We start from the raw sequence: 16,009 nt of genomic DNA on the forward strand, positions 1-16,009 counted from the left end.
GGAACAGCAAGTGCATCCGCCTGCAGGAGATCCCCGCGAACGGCGACAGCTCGGCACTTTACACGCCTGGTCTCTGAATCGGCCACATCCTTTACTCCCGGGCAAGTCGTTTTCGAGGAGATGGCTCTTGATTCACACCGAAATGACTTCGCCACTGTGAGTTAAGAGCGACAATCGAATTCAGCTCCTGTAATTACAGTCTACATGGCGAGGACTAAACACTGGAAGTTGCTGGTGTGGTTCTTCCTGCGACCATCTAAGCGCTGGTAGTGGAGCAGTCGCTTGAAATCTGGGACCACATTGCGTCGGACGCCAGGAGCGACGACTCCATGCTCATTTTCCGCTTCTTGTACGTTTGATCGCGACAGCTCGGAATATCGGCCTTTTGAGGTACAGCTTTGCTGGCAGCAAGAGCTTTCTTCTTCTTTCTTGACTTTACCTTCAATGCTTTTGGCTGTTTCTTCGCGTCTTGATGTGCACTAGCTGTGCTTGAAGTAGGAATCTCTTCTGTCTCTAGCGCAGATTTGGAGCTTGCTGCCTCCTGCGCAGCCAACTTCTCTTGCCTTTTCTTCGCCTTCTGCAATGCTTTACGACGCTTCTTAGCATTTTGATGTTTGGTAACTGGGCCCGAGGCATCGTTTTCCTCTTCTCTCACCGTGGTGTTGGTGGCGGCTACGTCCACACGTCCAAGACGGCGTTTCTTGCCGTTCTGCGACTTGGCAGAACTACTTCGGCTCTCCATTGACAGTGATCGCTTTCTCTTGACCTGAATGATGGGCTCCGCAGTCTCCTCCTCCACTCCACAGTGCTTCACATGGTGTTCCATAGCCTTCTCCGTCACGAGTTTCTTCCCTTCACAGATAGCGCAGATCACCAGAGTACGCACATCCACGGCGCACATCTTGCGGTGTTTCTTCAACTCCGGCGCTGTCTCGAAAATCTCAAAGCAGAGCGAGCACTTGGGCGTCCGTGGCAAGTTTACATCCAGCACATTGGTCACGTCGCTCAGCTGAAAGTTCTTCGCTCCTGCTTGCTTCTTATTAATCCGAATCAGTAGCTCGTCGTACAGGTGAATGAGCACGAGAGCGTCCGCGGCAGCGTAGTGCAGCTGACTGGCAGTGAGCGGTCTCCTCTCCCAGTTGGACATCTGCTGCGTCTTGGCGAGCTTCCGGTGCAGGTAGAAGAACACGAGCTTCTGCAGACTCAGCGGGTTGTGCGCGCCAGCCAACGCGATGGACAGGTCGTTCACCTCCACGACGCCCTTGCAGACTGTGAAGCAGGACGCCTGCGGGTAGGACTGCGCCAGCTCCTGCAGGTCCTGGCAGAAGCTCTGACCGAGCTTGATGATTTTCTTGGACAGAAATACACTTGTAAGCGTGGTGTTGTACACGGTGGCTGGCAGCCTGCGGAGGTCGATGATGAAGACCTCCTCCGTGTTGCTGGCGTCCCGCACCGCGATCTGTAGCAGCGCGCACGGGTTGGGACCACGGGTCCTGCCCCACGTAGGGCGCGTCTCCTGCGCGGCATCGCGCGAGGTGGTAAAAGTCAGTGGCTAGTAGGAGATGGAGGTATTATAACTGCGCAGTTGTCAACCCACGCACCGTGTCGAAGCCCATGAGCTGCGCGCTGAGCAGGCGGCCGGCGCAGTAGGAGAAGTCCTTCTTGGTGGCCACGAAGTGGATGGGGACGCGCGCCTGGTCGATCACATACTGCGGGGACTGGTTGATAAGCCCCGTGAGCCGCACCTTCATGGACACCATGGCGAGTACAGTGTATGTACTACTAGTAGCAGTGCTGAGCTGCTGAATGCGAGCGCACCGTTTCGTTGGCCACGAGGATGTCTGTTAAGACACTCTATATAAGGACCTTTCTTATAAGGTATAGTACAGATGAGCGAATCGTCGTGCTCGACGGTTACAGGAGCGAAATTAATGTCTTCAACTTGCGGACACGCTGCTGACGAGCGCAGTCGAATGCGCTTGAGCCCATCAGCTCTGCGATCGCGTTGCAGACGACGGTGGAGAGGCGTGGGGAATCGTGGGGATCAGCTCGTGTCTGGCTCAGACTCTGATCCAGCAGCCACGCCGCGGGTTATCCACAGATAGACTCGCTGACGACCAGCTCGAGCGATTGTTGACAGGCAGGCCCCGGAGCAGTGTATCGCCGTAGCTGTCCGCTTGCTTGCTGCAAAACCTTTTCGGTAGTCGATGCGCTTTTTGTCACGCCCATGGTCCGACGCGCTCCTTGTGCCTGGCTCAGCAGCACCGCCGGATTGCTCCAACGCAGCCACGCTCATCTTTGACGCCGACGACTCCGCGCCGATGGTCCTCCGCCGTTAGCACACGCAGGGCGACAGCTCCGTTCTGGCGGTGGCGGCGACAGCAAAACGGTCGCTTGCACGCCGCCAGACCTGAACCCGCCCTTCTTGATTCCAACCTGCATATCAGCGCGTGTACCCATCGCCTCCACCCCACACAGCTCAGTCAGTGCCTGTTCAGCATTTGAAACGTCCAATCCAGAAGCTGCAGGCGCGTGCTCCGGCTCCAATCCCAAACTTATCACCAGCTCGTCCCACGCACAAATAGATAGACCAGCTGCAGCGCAGAGGACCATGGCGGCGCGCGCTCCTCCGACCGACGACGCGCCGCTGCTGGTGGTGGAGCTGGCGGTGGAGGGCATGATGTGCATGAAGAACTGCGGCGCCACCGTGCAGAGCGCGCTGCGTGGCGTGGCCGGCGTGGCCTCCGCCGTCGTGGACTTCGAGCGCCGCAGCGCCCGCGTCGAGTGCGAGCCCGGCGCGCGCGTGACGGCCGCCGACCTGGTGGACGCCGTGGAGTGCGTGGGCTTCGGCGCAGCCGTGCAGTCGGCGCCGCTGCAGGAGACGACGCAGCAGCAGCAGGCGACGGACGCGCTGACCATCGAGCTGCTGGTGGAGGGCATGATGTGCCAGAAGAACTGCGGCTCCACGGTCGAGAACGCGCTGCGCGGCGTGGACGGCGTGGCGGCCGCCGTCGTGAGCTTCGAGCAGCGCAAGGCGACGGTGACGCTGCGGCGGCCCGGCAGCTCGACGCTGCAGGAGCTCGTGGACATGGTGGAGTGCGTGGGCTTCGAGGCCCGCGCGTACGACGCCGCCAGGGCCGCGGCCATCAAGCTGCAGGCGCAGCGGCAGAAGCAGCAGCAGAAGGAGAAGGAGCAGAGCCTGGCGCTGGACGTGCCCGACGCCGCCGGCCACCCGCGCGCCGTGTTCCACGTGGAAGGCATGAGCTGCGCCGCGTGCGTCAAGGCCATCGAGGACCACGTGGGCAAGGCCGAGGGCGTGCTGCACTGCCGCGTGGGGCTCATCAGCCAGAAGGCCGAGGTGGCGTTCGACCGCGACCTGGTCCGCGACGAGCAGCGGACGCTGCGCCAGCTCATCCAGGACGCAGGCTACAAGGCGACGTTCTCGCACGTCGTGGAGCCGGGCGACGACGACTCGCTCGAGCTCAAGTTCACGGTCACGGGCATGAGCTGCGCCGCGTGCGTGGGCAAGATCGAGTCGGCCGTGGGCAAGCTGCCGGGCGTCACCAAGGTGCTGGTCAACCTGCCGCTGAACAAGGCGCACGTGCACCTGAAGCAGCTGTCCAAGACGGGTCCGCGCGACGTGCTGGAGTGCATCAACGGACTGGGGTACTCGGCTGAGGTGGCGCTGGAGACGACGGACCAGAACGCGCTGAGCAAGTCGGAGGTGGAGAAGTGGCGTAAGTTGCTGACCACGGCCATGCTCTTCTCGTTGCCAGCAATGCTTATTCACATGGTGCTCATGTACATCCCGCCGGTGGAGAAGGTGCTCATGACGCCCGTGTTCAATTCGGTTTCGGTAAAATTGTTGCTGCTTTTCCTACTGTCGACTCCTATCCAATTCGGGTGGGGTGGAGGTTCTACGTGGCGGCATGGAAGGGTTTACAACACGGTGCCATGGGGATGGATTTCCTGGTCGTGGCAGGCACCACCATGTCGTACACGTACAGTTTTGTGTCACTGGTGGGTTCGGCGGTGCATGAGAATTATCACGGACACCATTTCTTCGAGTCTTCGGCGATGCTACTGACGTTCGTGACGTTGGGCAAGTACATGGAGTCGATGGCGAAGGGCAAGACGGCAGATGCACTTTCGGAACTGGCCAAGTTACAGCCGAAGAAGGCGCTACTAATTACCAACGGTAAGCGCGATCGTGAAATCCCAATCGAGTTGGTGCAGCGAGGTGATCTTCTTCGTATCCTCCCGGGTGCTAACATCCCCACAGATGGCGTCGTGAAGTCGGGCTCAAGTTCCGCTGATGAATCCATGCTTACTGGCGAGAGCATGCCTGTGGCGAAAAAGGAAGGTGACTACGTGTTTGGGTCAACGGTGAACCAGCAGGGCACGTTGGTGATTGAGTCGAGCTGTTTAGGCGGCGAGAGTTCGGCATTGTCGCAAATCTGCGCTTTGATTGAAGAGGCTCAGCTTCACAAGGCTCCCATCCAGGCATATGCCGATTGGCTGGCATCAATTTTCGCTCCCTGCGTACTGGGATTGGCAGTGCTGACGTTCACAACCTGGTTACTGCTTCTCTCGATGGACATTGTGCCTGCTGAGTGGAAACTTGATCTAGGAGTGTCAGTTGGAACTGGTCATGCTGATGATTTCTTCTTGTCAATCCTCTTTGCGATCTCGGTTGTAGTGATCGCGTGCCCGTGCGCTCTGGGACTTGCCACCCCCACGGCTGTCATGGTCGGATGTGGCGTTGGCGCCAAGAAGGGTGTGCTCATCAAGGGCGGCCGTGCACTCGAGACCGCACGGTACATCGACACCATCGTTTTCGACAAGACTGGCACACTTACTGTCGGTCACCCTTCGGTTCGTGACGTAGTGGTAGCTGACCGAGCGTACACGCCACGCGAACTGCTCTACTACGGTGCGTCCTTGGAGTGTGTGAGTGAGCACGTTCTGGGTAAGGCCATTGTGGTGACGGCTACGGAACACGAAAAACTCGAACTTCAGGACCCGACCGAGGTCCACGTAGTCCCTGGTCGCGGCATTGAGGGTGTCGTGGCTGCCAGCGACGTCACTTCACGCACCACTGCTGCGAATGTGATGGTGGGCAACTCCGAGTTCTGCGAGGAGAAGGGCATCGAGATCGGCGGGAAGATGCGAGCTCACATGCACGAGCTGGAGCTGGAGGGCAAGACCGTCGTGGTTGTGTGCGTGGAGAACAAGCTGGCGGGCGTGATCGCGTTGGCGGACGCTCCTCGTCCCGAAGCCGCGGCCGTCGTCGGTCACCTGAAGTCCATGGGTTTGGACGTGTGGCTGATCACGGGCGATAACCTTCGCACGGCCAGCGCGATTGCGCGTCAGATGGGCATCAACCACGTCAAGGCGGTGGCTCTCCCTGGCGAGAAGGCGTCTCAGATCAAGGCGCTGCAGTCACAGGTGAATCCGCTGACGCTGAAGCCGCGCGTGGTGTGCATGGTAGGCGACGGTATCAACGACGCGCCGGCCCTGGCGCAGTCGGATATCGGCATGGCCATCGGTGCTGGCACGCAGATCGCCAAAGCGGAGGCCGACATGGTGCTTGTGAAGAGCGCGCTGACGGACGTGGTGGTAGCCTTGGACTTGGCCCGCGTGGTGTTCTCACGCATCAAGTTAAACTTCTTCTTCTCGATCGTGTACAACGTGGTGGGCATCCCGCTGGCGGCCGGCATGTTCTTCCCTCTGATCCATCGAATGATGCCGCCTGCGTGTGCTGGCCTGGCGATGGCGTTTTCTTCGGTGTCGGTGGTGATTTCGTCGCTACATCTTAAGCGATACCAGCCCCCAGTGGTTGGCGAAATGAATCTGAAGCGCCAGGTGAAGGAAGACGCGAAGGTAATCGAACTCAAGAACATGGTGCGCCAGAGGCTCGGACCATCACACAAGACCTACGCTCCGTTGACCAATTCCGACGAGGTACGATGCTGATGCCAGTTTTCTTGATATGCTGAGCGTATTTCACTAATGTTTTTTGTCTTCGTGCTGTTTCCCTTGTAGTGGGATGATTGAAGCTCGAACCGCGTACAACAACGCGTTGATGAAGAAGTAACAGTACGTAAATTAATGGAGCTTGGAGTGCGGTAGCGTTCACGATAGATCATCGTACAAATAAGCTCCCAAGTAAAGCAACCTTCTTTTTTGCCGAGTCTTCGCTAGCCGAAGACTATTGAATTGCGCCTTTGTCTTGCTTCTTTATCGCTATCATCGCCGTCATAGCTCTCATCATCCATCATGTTGTTCCTTGGGGTCCGCCTACCCTTCGCCCTCCGTCTTGGTGGTGAAGAAATTAGCGGCGTATCTTCGGTCACAGAACGTTGATAACTCTCCTCGTCACAAAACTCGGCGAGTAGCTTCAGTCTAGCTGTAGCCCAGCGAGTTCGGTCCTTGCGTTCGCTCTCCATTTGCTCTAGCAACAGCAAGTAGTATGTAAGATGATGGCCATCACGTGTTTGGTTGGGCTATACATACCTTGCATTTCAAGGACTTGTTCAGTCAACAGGCTGTTCTCATGTTTCGCGTCCTGTGTACATGAAACCATCGTCAAGAATGCTACGTTGGCAAATGGGGAATAATGCTCACTATGCTGGCTTACGCGTAATGCAATCTGTAGCTCCGAGACATCGCACTTCAATTTCCTCTCCTTGCGTTGGAATTCTTTGTTCATCTGCGTATTGTTCGCCATGAAAGCGTGAGTAAAGTGTTAGTCCAGTGAGGCTGACAACCACAACAAAAGCAAATAACTCACCTCGCCCAGGTCCTCTTGAGCGACGTAGGCGCGGTTCATGACGTCAATTTCCTTATCCTTCTCTCGCAGAGCGCTTTCATACTTGGTGAGTTTGTTTTCCAGAGACGTTAGTTTTTTCTCCAACGCGATCGCCTCAGTGCCTGCGGACTCTTTCAACGATTCCACTTGCACTTCCAGTCGCTGGCTTTTCGCTCTTAGTTCGCACGAAAGTTTCAGCTCCTCCTCATACTTAAACTGGGTTTGCTGCTGTTGTTCTTTAGTTTCGGACAGCACGCGGTCGCATTCCTCGATTACAGTGGTCTGGCGCAACGTGGTGGCGAGCAGATTTTTGATTTGTTTCTCTAGTTCTTGCACTTCCGATTCAAGCTGGTTTGTTTTGCTGTGGCTCTGTTCAAGCTGCCGCTGAAGGGCAGCAACAGTTTGAGTATGTTCTCGTTCAGCGTCCTTCACTTTTTGCTTCCACTGGCACTCCATACGTTTCTGATCGTCCGATTGGGTTCCTTGCGAACACTCAAGCTGCTCAATTCGCTGCAATAATCTCCTCTGCTTGCTTTTTAGTGCCTTAGCGTGCTCATGATGGTTTTGCTTCGCATTTTGAACCTCGTGGTGAAGTTGATCGCGTTCCAGCTTGAGGCAGCGTAGCTTCTCCGAAATGCTGTTCAGCTCCATCGTTTTTGCAGTGCATGCTTCCTCCAATTCGCGATTTCGCTGCTCTAGTAGCTTTAGAACCTGGAGATACGCTATATTTTCTTGCTCAGCCTCTCGCAATGTGAACAGTTCCTGTTGTAAGCCCTCATTCGAGGCTTTTTGTTCAGCGAGTTGGCGCTCAAGCTTCTCATTCTGCTCACTTGGACGCTCCTTGAGAATCGGTCCAGCTCGTAGACGTTGCGTTGTCGGCTGAATGCCACCCAGTCCAGTCGGCGCAACGATAAGCGATTCGAGATGCTCCTTCTCCAAGGTTTTTACCTCCTCCTCAGCTGGCTTGTAATTCGTTTCTGTAAAACGCTCAAGGGCTACATTGAGTTTCTCGGTGCTATCGCTGATTGATCCATCTTCATCGTTTCTACAATGACTCGAGTTGTGTCTGTCGGTATCTTCACCGCTGCCACCACCAGCCAAATCTGTCCTGGAAAGCTCCTTTGTGCAGGTTAAACGCATTGGGCTTGTTGCCTTGCGAGAGCGGATCCCTGCCGTCGCTGTGCATAGCTCACATTTTCGCCTGCAGTCTGGAGAAACTGCACTACCTATCGAACTGTGAGCAAGGTAACCAACTCATACTCGTACAACTTGCATGGCTCACCAGGCGATACTTGGGATTTCGTTGACGGACTTGACGCGGAACTATATTTCTTGGGTGGGCTTGCTGCGCCAGCTTTCTTTGATGCGCCTCGCACTTCGTGCACAGGAGGCATCTTGCCTTAACAGAGCAGGCTTTCACGGCCTGTGAAACGGAAGACTCGCTAAAGTTGGTATGTTCAAGGTGTTTATATATCGCTTTGGCCTCCTACAGCTACCACTTAACAATAGTTGTGGTTGCTTCTGCCTCTTTCGTTGAAATCTAGATGTCCCAGGTGAGGTTGAGAGAGCTGTCGATTTCTTCGACCTGCTCCTTCGCCGGGAAGCGCGTGTGGTTGATACCCATGAGCCGCTGCAACACACGGACAACCTGGCAACTGTAGCCAAATTCGTTGTCGTACCAGACGTACAAAATGACCTTGTTGCCATCGACGATGGTGGCCTTGCCGTCGACCGTACCGGCAGCGCGGCTGCCAATGAAGTCCGAGGACGCGGCCTCAGCCGAGTTGACGAAGTCGATCTGGTTCTGCAGCGGGGAGTCCAGCGACACCTTGGACATGAACGCGTTGATCGACTCCTTGGTGATGCCCTCGGCCTTAGTCGGATCAAGCTGCACGTTCAGAATGGCCAGCGAAACGTTGGGTGTCGGGACGCGGATAGCGTTAGCAGTCAGCTTGTCCTTGAGCGACGGGAGGCATTTGACGACAGCCGCCGCAGCGCCCGTCTCAGTGATGACCATGTTGAGCACAGCGCTGCGTCCACGGCGCTCCTTCATGTGGTAGTTGTCGATCAGGTTCTGGTCGTTCGTGAACGAGTGAACCGTCTCAATGTGGCCGCCCACGATGCCGAACTTCTTGTCCAGCGCGTAGAGCGACGGCGCGATAGCGTTCGTCGTGCACGACGCCGCCGAGTAGATGTTCTCGGTGCTCGAGATCATGCTCTCGTTGACGCCGGCCACAATCGTGGGCACGCTGCCCTTGGCAGGCGCCGTGAGGATGACCTTGGCCACACCGGGGGACTTGAGGTGCAGGCCCAGCGCGTCGGCGTCGCGCCAGCGGCCAGTGTTGTCGATGACCACGGCGTTGTTGATGCCGTACTTGGTGTAGTCGCATTTGTCGGGGCCGTCCGAGTAGATGATCTGGATGAGGTTGCCATTGGCGATGATGGCGTTGGCCTCCTCGTTGAAGGTGATGCTGCCCTGGAACTGGCCGTGCACCGAGTCGCGGCGCAGCAGGCTGGCGCGCTTGATCAGGTCCTCCTTGGTGCCCTTGCGCACCACGATGGCGCGCAGCATGAGCTTCACGCCGGGGCCGCTCTTCTCGATGAGCAGCCTGGCCAGCAGGCGGCCGATGCGGCCGAAGCCGTAGAGCACCACGTCGCTGGGCGTGAAGGAAGGCACGGCCTGCGTGAGCGGCGCCATCTTGGCGTTGATGAGCTCGCCGAGCGCGCGGATCTTGGCGTCGCGCGCCTCGGGCGTGACCTGCGCCTGCACGTCGAGCACCGCCTTCTCCATGAAGACGAAGGTGCGGCCCAGGTCGACGCGCATGTCGCGCGCGTTGGGCGCGTACTGCACGAGCGCCAGCAGCACCACGAGCGTCTCGGTGGGCTGCATGCGCTTGCCCACGTACTTGCACACGTAGTTGTGCAGCTTGATGAGGTCGATGCTGTTCTTGTGCACGACGCCCTTGCCGAAGAGCACGCTCACCACGTTGTTCTCGCGGTAGAGGCGGCCGATGAGCGGCACCATGAGGTCGGCCGCGTTCTCCTGCGTCTTCCACTGGTCCAGCTCCGCGTCGCGCAGCGCGTTGATCTGCTCGCTGGTCAGCGGCGTCTCGGACATGGCGGCTGTGTGGGGGTGGAGGTGCTGAGGTGGTGCTGGGCTGCTGGAGCCACTTGAGCGGTAGAGCGCGGAATGCGGAATGACTGAAGATCTCCATGCCCGAGTTGAGCCGGACACGTACTGCGGATGTTGAACCCGCCTAAGCTGATGTTCAGAGACCGGGCTTGTGATTGGAGGGCGCGAAAGGAAGCGGAGAGCAGTTGGCAGAAGACTGTGGATGGCTACGGTTGTCGATACCGACACGCAGCAGAGTCGCTTAGCGTCAGGGAGCGCCCTGCAGCCTCTGTTTGAAGACCTCCTGCCAGAAGACCTCCTGTGGCATGCTGGACGAACCGTTGCTCTCGTGATGCATCATTTCCGGAAGAGTTTGGTATCTTTACAGTTTTGCTCGCGCAGGTGCAGAGCTCTTGTTTCCGTGTTGAACACCAATCGAGCTGTCAGGCCTCAAACATGGTGAATTATTTGTGTGCCGCATTGAATGCACTGCATTCGGACGTAGCTAGTGATTGCTGGCGGCGCCAGCTGTTGCAAGCTGGCACAGGGTGGAGCAATGGGCACTACACACCAAGCTAGTCGACAACTCCGGGTCGTATCCAACGAAACGCATGCTCGTCAAACCGATGTGTAGTCACAGGAGTTGGCTTTGTTGCCGATCTTAAAAAAACTATTGTGGTTCGCAGTCTCTGTGTAAGCTGTTGCCTGCTATACCAAATGCTATTCGTTTGCGTGACAACCCTAGCCCGAAACGGGGTTGTCGACGCGCCTCCGTGGGATTTTGAGTTTTACGACGCTTGAGAGGTCCCGCCACCAGCCGGGCCATTTCGCCGCCGTCCGCGCTCCACGACCACCCAGCAAGCGAGAGAGCAGGTTCGGAGATGAGAGCGTCGCGCTCTGCCTCGTGCGAGGGCAGAGCAGCGCCCCTCTCCATTCACGGCCTCGGGAAAGCACGTGAATGGAGGAGAAATCGCCGCGCCGAACGTCATCCGATTGCCATTGAGCTCGAGCGAGGCCCGGCAGGCTGCTGACCACCTCGCAGAGGTGTGTTAGACCTGGATAGGGCAATTATGGCAGTCGAGGCTTTGGCTGCAATGGCCTAGTGCTGGTTGCTGGTTGCATGCCCGTAACGGATGTCGCCGCATTTAGTTCCGTGGGCTGAAACGATCCGCAAAGCGATATCGAGGAGGAGGTGGAAACATGCCTGGAAGCAGCGTTGGCGATGGCGACGCCGATGAAGCGGCCGTCGGGGAGGTACAAGTGGAATTCGATGCGGAAGACGCTGAAGGCGGGGCTGGGACGGATCTGAAGTCGCCGTCGTGGGAGTCCGACGGTAACAATTGGATGGAGGACGGCGAACATGAAGACGGGCTTCTCAAGGACGAAGGACCACAAAACGTCGACTCGGAGCCTGCGCACTACAGCTGGAAACGTGCTGATGGGCGGCAACGAAACCATAGTTTTGATGAAGAGGATGAGGACGACGAAGCTGACAACAACAGCGACGTCAATGGCAAGGCCGATGAAAGGGCGGTTCGGACGCTGCCCACGGGCATTGATGACCTCCCGCTGTTTGCGGACGAGAAGAACCGCGAGCTCCATGCGCAGATTCGCGTCAAGGAGGCACGCTTCGAGGCAACGAAGCGCGAACTCTCGGAAACGGCGTCGCGTGTGGAAATCATGACGGAGCACCTAAAAAACGTGCAGCAAGAACTCCTGCACACTCAGGCTTTGCATGGCGCCAAGCTTAAGGAAGTTTCCAGCGAGGAACACATGAGGCAGCTAGCACAGCGTGAGATTGGACGGGTGGCTCAAGAAGCTAAGATCCTGGACGCTGAGGCAGCGGAGCTGGAGCGCAAGCTTGCGGGCCTGCAGAGCTCTTTGTTTAAGGGCAATGAGGCCATGGACGCCTTCAAGCTCCAGATGAACTGGAACCAGGACGAAATGGAGCAGTGGGCAGTCGCAGCGCGTCAGAAGGAAGAGGATGCGATGGCCCTGGAGAGATACCGGCGTGCTGATGAAGCTCGAATCAAAGAGTTGACGCTTGCTTTGGAAAAACTCACTCAGCAGCTCGCCCGTGCCAAACGTGAAGTCGACGACGAAGCTACGGAGACACAGGCGAAGCAAATCGAGCTGGACAAAACAGCCGAGGAATTTCGTTCTCTCCACGCTGAGCGCGCCAAGCTTGTCGCGCAGTGGCAGTCCACACTAGAAGCCATGCGAGCTCGTGACGAAGAGATTACGCAGGCTAGTGAGCAGTTTGCTGTGGCCCAGCGTGGTCTACAGAGTAAGCAAGAGCTTCTCGGCGAGCAGAAGCGCCGTCTGAAGCAACAGGAGACGGCTAATAATGAGGCACAAGGTCAGCTTGCAGGCAAGGAACGAGCGCAATCCAAAACACAACTGGAACTGCAGCAAACGGGAGCCCGCTTACAGGCTTTCCGCGACCAGGTGGAATTGCTCAAGAGTGAACTATCCAGTGCTGTAGCTGCGCTGAACCAGCAGCGATCAATCAATTCCAACCGTGATGATCGGCTAGAGGCCATGAAGCAAGAACTCGAAGCTGCCAGAGCAAGATTCAAAGGAACGCGACAAGCGCTTGATCGCTGCCGTGACTCCACCATGGACGCAGAAACACTGGCCAAGCAGGCTGAGGCTGATCTGGCTGATATGGAGACTGAGGTCAAACGCCTAGATAAGGAGATCGCCGCTCAAAAAGATCAAATGTTTCGCAAGAGCCAACAATTGTTCGCACTGCGCCAGCAGGAGGCTAGTCTGGTGGCGGAACTGTCGGGCGCAAAGGCTGCAGCGCAAAACTTGCGCTCTAAGCTGCGAACGCTAGATGCACAAGCCTTGCGCCAACAAGAACTCGTTTATAATGGCGAGTTCCAGATTCAGCAAATGGAGCGCAAGGTGGCTCGAGCGAGTGGTGAACGCAGTGCAGACGAAACTAAGGCACTTCAAGCCCAGATTCAGGTGTTGCAGATGGAACTAGACCGCGTGAAGGCCGAGCAAGTAATGCTCTCGACGCAGTGCAAGAAGTTGGAAGAAGAGCGCCGAGCTCAGGAACGGTCCCGTAAAGCGTTGGTGGCGCAGCAGCAGGAGGTGGACGCTCAGATTGCCGAGCATGAATTGCGCAATGAGAGCTGTGCGCACGCACTCAAAGCATCACTCAAGAATAAGGAGGAGTTGTTGATCCAGCATGACTTGCAAGCACTAGAAGTTCGTCGTCTTCGTGACCTGCTGCATGCTCGTGCCGATGAGGTTTTGTCTCTCGAGAATCGTGACTTTCAGCTCAAGAAGAGTATGGAGGAACGCAAGCGCGAGATCGCAGCGCATCAAGAGCTGCAGCGTGCGGCGAACAAGGCCATTGACGAAGAGCGCCACCGCGTGTCTGTAGAGCTAGCGGATCGAGAAAACCGAGTGCGAAAGCTGCAGGCCAAATTCGAGACCCTATGCAAGATGGGTGCCTACGCAGACGACGGTGATGATGCAGGTGAAGCTGGGAAGGAGCGCAGTCAAGCCTATTTCGTGATTCGAGCAGCCCAGCGTCGTGAAGAACTTCAGCGCGAGGGTGACGAGCTGGACGACAAAATTCGCGTTGCCGAGAAGGACGTGCGCGCCTTGAAAAAGACGTTGGCTCACTTGGAGGAGCGCAACTCGGCCTACCGCAAGAGCTTTCACCGCGCTGATCTCGCTGGTGATGATGCACAACGTCTCGCTGCACTTGAGGCCCAAGCCAAAATGGCGGAGGACACCTTCTTCAAGAAGAAGAAGGAGCTCGCGCGGGTGGAGCTGGACGTGACAAGCGAGACTCAGCGTCTGCGTGAAGTAGAGACCCAGCGCGACTTCGCTCGAGCGAATGCAACTCAACTCGAAGGTGCCTTGGCTCAAGTAGAGCGCGAGGTGCAAACGGAGCGAGCGAAATGGGGCAAAGTCGTCAAGAAGCTTGACCGACAGATGCGGGAGCACCGGCAGTTCGCCGTGAGTGCCAGAGGCGTCGACGACGACGGTAGCTGGCGTACGAAGGAGCAGATCATGCTGGAGGCGCTGGAGCTCAAGGAGATCAGCGCCAGTTTACTGTACACCCTTGGCCAACTGGCCAACGAATTCCCCGAGATCGGAGACCCACTGCAGATGGCGGTGCGCGAATCTGGCATGTGCATTCCGGCGGTGCCACCGGGACGCACTGCTGCAGCGAGAGCTGACGGAGCAGGTCTGCAGCGCCCCATGTCGGCGCGCAGCGACAAAAGGTTTGATGTGCATGCTGCAGGTTTTTGTTGCGACGGTGGAGATCAACTAACCGCGATGGTGTGTGTGGCGTCGTCAATGTGCAGCGATCGATCGGTGCGCAGCGTCGGGAGCAACGGGTCTCACCGCAGCAGCGGCTCCGGTGTGCGCGTGGCGGCGCCTGTGAGCAAGGTTCGCATCGGGTTCTAGCTGGAAGCAATCAAAGAGGAGAACTTGTTTGTCAATTCAGGTCCGTGATACGTCGCTACGCTACGCTATGCTATGTGTGTGCGTATCTTGTCTTGTCGCTGCTGGTCTACGCGAGCTTCTTGGCGACAGTGGCAGCCACGAAGCCGAGCGCGCCGAGGGTGGCGACGTGCAGCCACGTCGAGACCGTGAAGAACGGGCAGTTGGTCAGGCTGTGGTACGGCAGGTGCTCGTGCGGGCGCATGGGGCAGCCGCCCTTGAGCGTGGCCTCGCGCAGGCGCGCCATCTCGACGGCGGTCTGCGCCCACTCGGTGCCATGGTTGTGGCCCTTGTCCGAGAGGCCGGCGCGGTCCTTGGCCTGCTGCTCGTTGAGCACCGTGAGCACGCCGAAGAGCACGGGCACGCCAGTGTCCAGCTGCACGCGCATGATGCCCTGCGACACGGCCTCGCAGATGTACTCGAAGTGCATGGTGTCCCCCTTGATGAGGCAGCCGACGCAGATCACGGCGTCCAGCCTCTGCGACGCGATGAGGCGGCTGGCGGCGTACGGCAGCTCGTAGGCGCCCGACACGTCCGCGACGACCACGTCGCTCTCGGCCACGCCCGCGCGCAGCAGCTCCGCTTTGGCGGCCGACACGAGCGAGTTCACCACCTCGGCGTTCCACTTGGCGTGCACGATGGCCACGCGCAGGCCCTTGCCGTCCGTCTTGCGGCTGCTCAGCGCCGAGAGCGCGTGCTGCTTGATAGCTCCGGCCATGGTACTGTAGTGTTGGTGTGTTGGTGGTGCGGTTTGGATGCGGGTCTTGGAATGAGCTGGAGTTTGTATCGGCCCCTTCAGGGACCCTCAGTGCGCAACGTCTGCATACAAAGAGCAAGTGACAAATTCGACCACCACCCCTGGTCTGCAACCGATCGCAGTAGTACCGTGGTTGATGTTTTGACTCACGGTACTTTTACACACGATGGAATCCAGATTCATCGTGTGTAAAAGTAGTTTGGTCGAGATTGGTGCAAATTCACGTTAGGTTAAGAAATTCAGCTACCGGTATTAACCAAATCTCAATTGGCTCCGGTGTGGAGCCACTTGCTAAGTCACGGTCGTCGGCCGACGAGGGTGCCAGCCCCACCAGGCGGGTGGCGGGATGAGCGTGTTGACGCGTTTGCGTCGGGTTAAGCAGCTTCGTAAAACCGACACCACTGAGGGCCAAGAGCTGGAGGATATGTGTGAGGCTGTGGATACACCATTCAAAGCTGTCGTTTCTGTTACCAATACAATGACATACTGGGTCCCGCACTACTAGTCCGCGAACAACACGCGCGCAGCTCAATTATACAAAAACGGCGAGCCATGGTCTCTACGATACGCTCATTACAGTGGAATACCCGACAATAGCTGGATTGTTGATGTTGAAAATTGTGTTTGCGCCTGCAAATATTACGTGAAGTTGAAGTCGTGATGCCACATTTTTGGCGCGAGAAAAGTCAAGAAGTTAGGTCGTCCGGGAGACACTTCTTCGGAGAAACTTTTCAATCGGAAGGTGTGCAAAACCGAGTATGCTCCATCTGCTGCACAAAGGCGAAAGTGAACAACTATGAAAACCCGGGAGCGCTGCCCCGGGTAGCCCCTCCAAGGTCGACCCCCCCCCCCCCCC

The 16,009-nt window shown here is 57.5% G+C and overlaps 6 protein-coding genes across 6 annotated transcripts; 2 read left to right on the plus strand and 4 right to left on the minus strand.

Moving 5' to 3' along the window:
* Window positions 1-256: 256 nt before the first annotated feature.
* Window positions 257-1,760, minus strand: IUM83_01869 (uncharacterized protein; the record flags this gene model as incomplete). Its single annotated transcript, XM_067925755.1, has 2 exons — window positions 257-1,516; window positions 1,602-1,760. 2 exons carry the CDS (start codon window positions 1,758-1,760, stop codon window positions 257-259), a joined length of 1,419 nt encoding a protein of 472 aa, XP_067801020.1.
* Window positions 1,761-2,611: 851 nt separating this feature from the next.
* IUM83_01870 (putative copper-transporting ATPase) lies at window positions 2,612-6,057 on the plus strand (the record flags this gene model as incomplete). Its single annotated transcript, XM_067925756.1, has 4 exons — window positions 2,612-3,856; window positions 3,937-4,333; window positions 4,889-5,964; window positions 6,046-6,057. The coding sequence occupies 4 exons, from the start codon at window positions 2,612-2,614 to the stop codon at window positions 6,055-6,057; spliced, it is 2,730 nt and encodes a 909-aa protein (XP_067801101.1).
* Window positions 6,058-6,200: 143 nt separating this feature from the next.
* On the minus strand, window positions 6,201-6,832 carry IUM83_01871 (uncharacterized protein; the record flags this gene model as incomplete). Its single annotated transcript, XM_067925757.1, has 4 exons — window positions 6,201-6,454; window positions 6,517-6,568; window positions 6,641-6,712; window positions 6,794-6,832. 4 exons carry the CDS (start codon window positions 6,830-6,832, stop codon window positions 6,201-6,203), a joined length of 417 nt encoding a protein of 138 aa, XP_067801102.1.
* A 1,519-nt stretch (window positions 6,833-8,351) lies between these two features.
* Window positions 8,352-9,929, minus strand: IUM83_01872 (glyceraldehyde-3-phosphate dehydrogenase, type I; the record flags this gene model as incomplete). The annotated part of the gene is made up of 1 exon (XM_067925758.1): window positions 8,352-9,929. One exon carries the CDS (start codon window positions 9,927-9,929, stop codon window positions 8,352-8,354), a length of 1,578 nt encoding a protein of 525 aa, XP_067801103.1.
* Window positions 9,930-11,123: 1,194 nt separating this feature from the next.
* Window positions 11,124-14,360, plus strand: IUM83_01873 (flagella associated protein; the record flags this gene model as incomplete). Its single annotated transcript, XM_067925759.1, has 2 exons — window positions 11,124-14,173; window positions 14,258-14,360. The coding sequence occupies 2 exons, from the start codon at window positions 11,124-11,126 to the stop codon at window positions 14,358-14,360; spliced, it is 3,153 nt and encodes a 1,050-aa protein (XP_067801104.1).
* Window positions 14,361-14,466: 106 nt separating this feature from the next.
* Window positions 14,467-15,114, minus strand: IUM83_01874 (6,7-dimethyl-8-ribityllumazine synthase; the record flags this gene model as incomplete). The annotated part of the gene is made up of 1 exon (XM_067925760.1): window positions 14,467-15,114. One exon carries the CDS (start codon window positions 15,112-15,114, stop codon window positions 14,467-14,469), a length of 648 nt encoding a protein of 215 aa, XP_067801097.1.
* Window positions 15,115-16,009: the final 895 nt, after the last annotated feature.

The sequence above is a fragment of the Phytophthora cinnamomi genome (assembly GCF_018691715.1).
Source record: "Phytophthora cinnamomi strain GKB4 chromosome Unknown Contig0, whole genome shotgun sequence".
Classification (NCBI taxonomy): Eukaryota; Oomycota; class Peronosporomycetes; order Peronosporales; family Peronosporaceae; genus Phytophthora; species Phytophthora cinnamomi.